Consider the following 2318-nt stretch of genomic DNA (forward strand, 5'->3'; position numbering starts at 1 on the left):
ATTGGCTGAGGTCAACGCAATTCTGCTTTCTGAAACCGGTTTACTTAAGGGAATCTGGCACACTTGCTGAGTGAAAAAAAGATGATGGGAAATGCCTACTATTTGACTTGTGAAATAAGATTTATTTAATGATGGCTGGATTTGGGGGTGGATTCCAATCCGTTGTTGCCTGGCACATGTCAAATATTAATAAGGGTCAGATATAATGTCAAACCTAAAGTCACTGGAGTAAGTAAAATGTTCAATTCCAAAGAGAACAGCTCAACAATGGAGAACTTTACCTAGAGCTTAGCATATTAAATTAGTAGTAAGGAAAAAATACAATGAGGATTTAAAGTAACACCTGGTAGTTCCTTCCAACATATACATAAATAGCATCAGAGAAGCTTCTTAAGGTCACCTAACCTTGTTATGGCCTTATAGGTTGAATGAGCCAATGAAAACTGAATCTTCGTCCCACATCCCATTATTATCTCTACATAAAACCTACGTTGATTTCAAGGTAGAGGTTTAAGTGTCCACATTTCTTAAGCCACATTCAAGGAAATCATGTCAGCTCTGGCTGTCATCTTCGTCATGATCATAAAACTCCAGCAGATTCAATATTGGCATTCACCATCTGTCAAACCCGTCACATGAATTCTCCATGTTTTCTGTTGAGGTGTGGTAGTAGCAAATTTGATGTGGACCTGTTTCTTCTGGGTCACACTGGATTTGTGGTTAACATTTGGGGTGGGTCTAGAAGATGGGGGAGTAGAGATGTTCCTTGGCCTGAGTCTCTAACAGTAGAGATGTAGAAGAGAAAGTGAGACGGCGAGGAGACCAGCTGTTGACTGCAGGGCCCCGCCACCTGCTCTGGTGGTGCCATTAGTTGGATTTGGGGCAGTGGAGATATTCTGGTTACTTGAAAACGGTGCAACACATGTTTGGTTGCAATCAATCTGCGTGGGTAGGAACAGTGCCAGAAACAGCAGCCCTAGACCCTGTTTAACCACCATCGCTCTGCCCATGTCCGCTCAGTCCGCGCGCAGCGTGACTCTGTGGATGCTCGCTGCGTGGAGATCTGCTGGGCTCGCGCGAGCGCAGGCAAGGTGATCTTTGAAGCACTTATGAGATGAGAAACGCTGTCACATAATGATAGGAGACAAGTAAGAAGCAAGATTATGAGAGATGGGTTAAATCATCATAGAAAATCATGTTTACTTATATTTATGTTAACAAACCTGAAGGAAATTCAACATTAAGATAGAATTATCCCCCATTGTAGGAAGTTCTTACCTTTTATCTTCTCTTTATTTTCCTGTATCTTTTTAATAACATATTGCTAAGCCCATTTAAGAACAGTTAAGAGCACTAACTATTCTTCCAGAGGACCCAAGTTCGATTCCCAGTGCCCACATGGCAGCTCACATCTGTAACTCTAGTTCCACTGGGCCCTATACCCTCACACAGACTTATAAGTAGACAAAATACCAATGCACATATAAATAAAAATAAATATATATTTTAGGGAAGAAGGAAAAATAAAAAATTGTTTTCAAAACCAAGTGCAAAAAGAACCCAGACCCTAATTTAGGAGGTGAATTGAACTTGGAAATATAACCTTGAAAAGTTACTTTTTATAAGTAAAACAACAACAAAAAAAAAAAAAACAAAAATTTAAAAAATTTTAAAAAATGCCACTGAGAGAGAATCAGGATCACATTATCTCGGCATTCCCACAGCATGTTTTCACAAATACAGTAAGATTTCCCTTTCAAAGTTCTCCCTGCCTTTGTAGGTTTGTGGCTGGCCCCAGAAAAGACATAACTCCGCCAGGATCACAGTGATCCATCTTGTTCTGCGGTTTACAGGATACACCAAAGAAAACCTCATGGGGGACAGTTGATACGGCTATCAACATTCTTGGTAATTTAATTGTGAAGTTGCTTTGTACGGTTAGGAAAATGTGTCCACGGAACAGTTTTAGAACAGATTGCTGTACCTGCTGGGGCTGAAGAATGACTAATTACCTAAGTATCCAAGTCAATAGCTCATGAGTGACTGGGGAAGTCACCCTGTTCTTTGACTCTCAACCCCTTTGCTCACAATATGCAAATACTAGCCCCTGAACTCTCTACAGGAAGTAGACGATATCAAAAGTCGTTCACATATTTCAATAACATAAAACAATTTTTATAGATCTTGCTACCTGATGACTTCATTGCTACTTAGTAGAAGATGACCCTAAGCTCTTGCAATATGTCAGCCTCATAATTCAAACCAGCATATAACAATCCAGTTTAACCAGTAGATGTTTTCCACCATGCTCTGACCCT

General features: G+C 40.1%; 1 protein-coding gene across 1 annotated transcript; it reads right to left on the bottom strand.

Annotated features, from left to right (window-relative positions):
- Nucleotides 1-779: 779 nt before the first annotated feature.
- Nucleotides 780-1010, bottom strand: LOC130861804 (signal transducer CD24-like). Its single transcript, XM_057750991.1, has one exon. The coding sequence runs from the start codon at nucleotides 1008-1010 to the stop codon at nucleotides 780-782; it is 231 nt and encodes a 76-aa protein (XP_057606974.1).
- Nucleotides 1011-2318: the final 1308 nt, after the last annotated feature.

Source organism: Chionomys nivalis, chromosome 2, assembly GCF_950005125.1.
Source record: "Chionomys nivalis chromosome 2, mChiNiv1.1, whole genome shotgun sequence".
Classification (NCBI taxonomy): Eukaryota; Metazoa; Chordata; class Mammalia; order Rodentia; family Cricetidae; genus Chionomys; species Chionomys nivalis.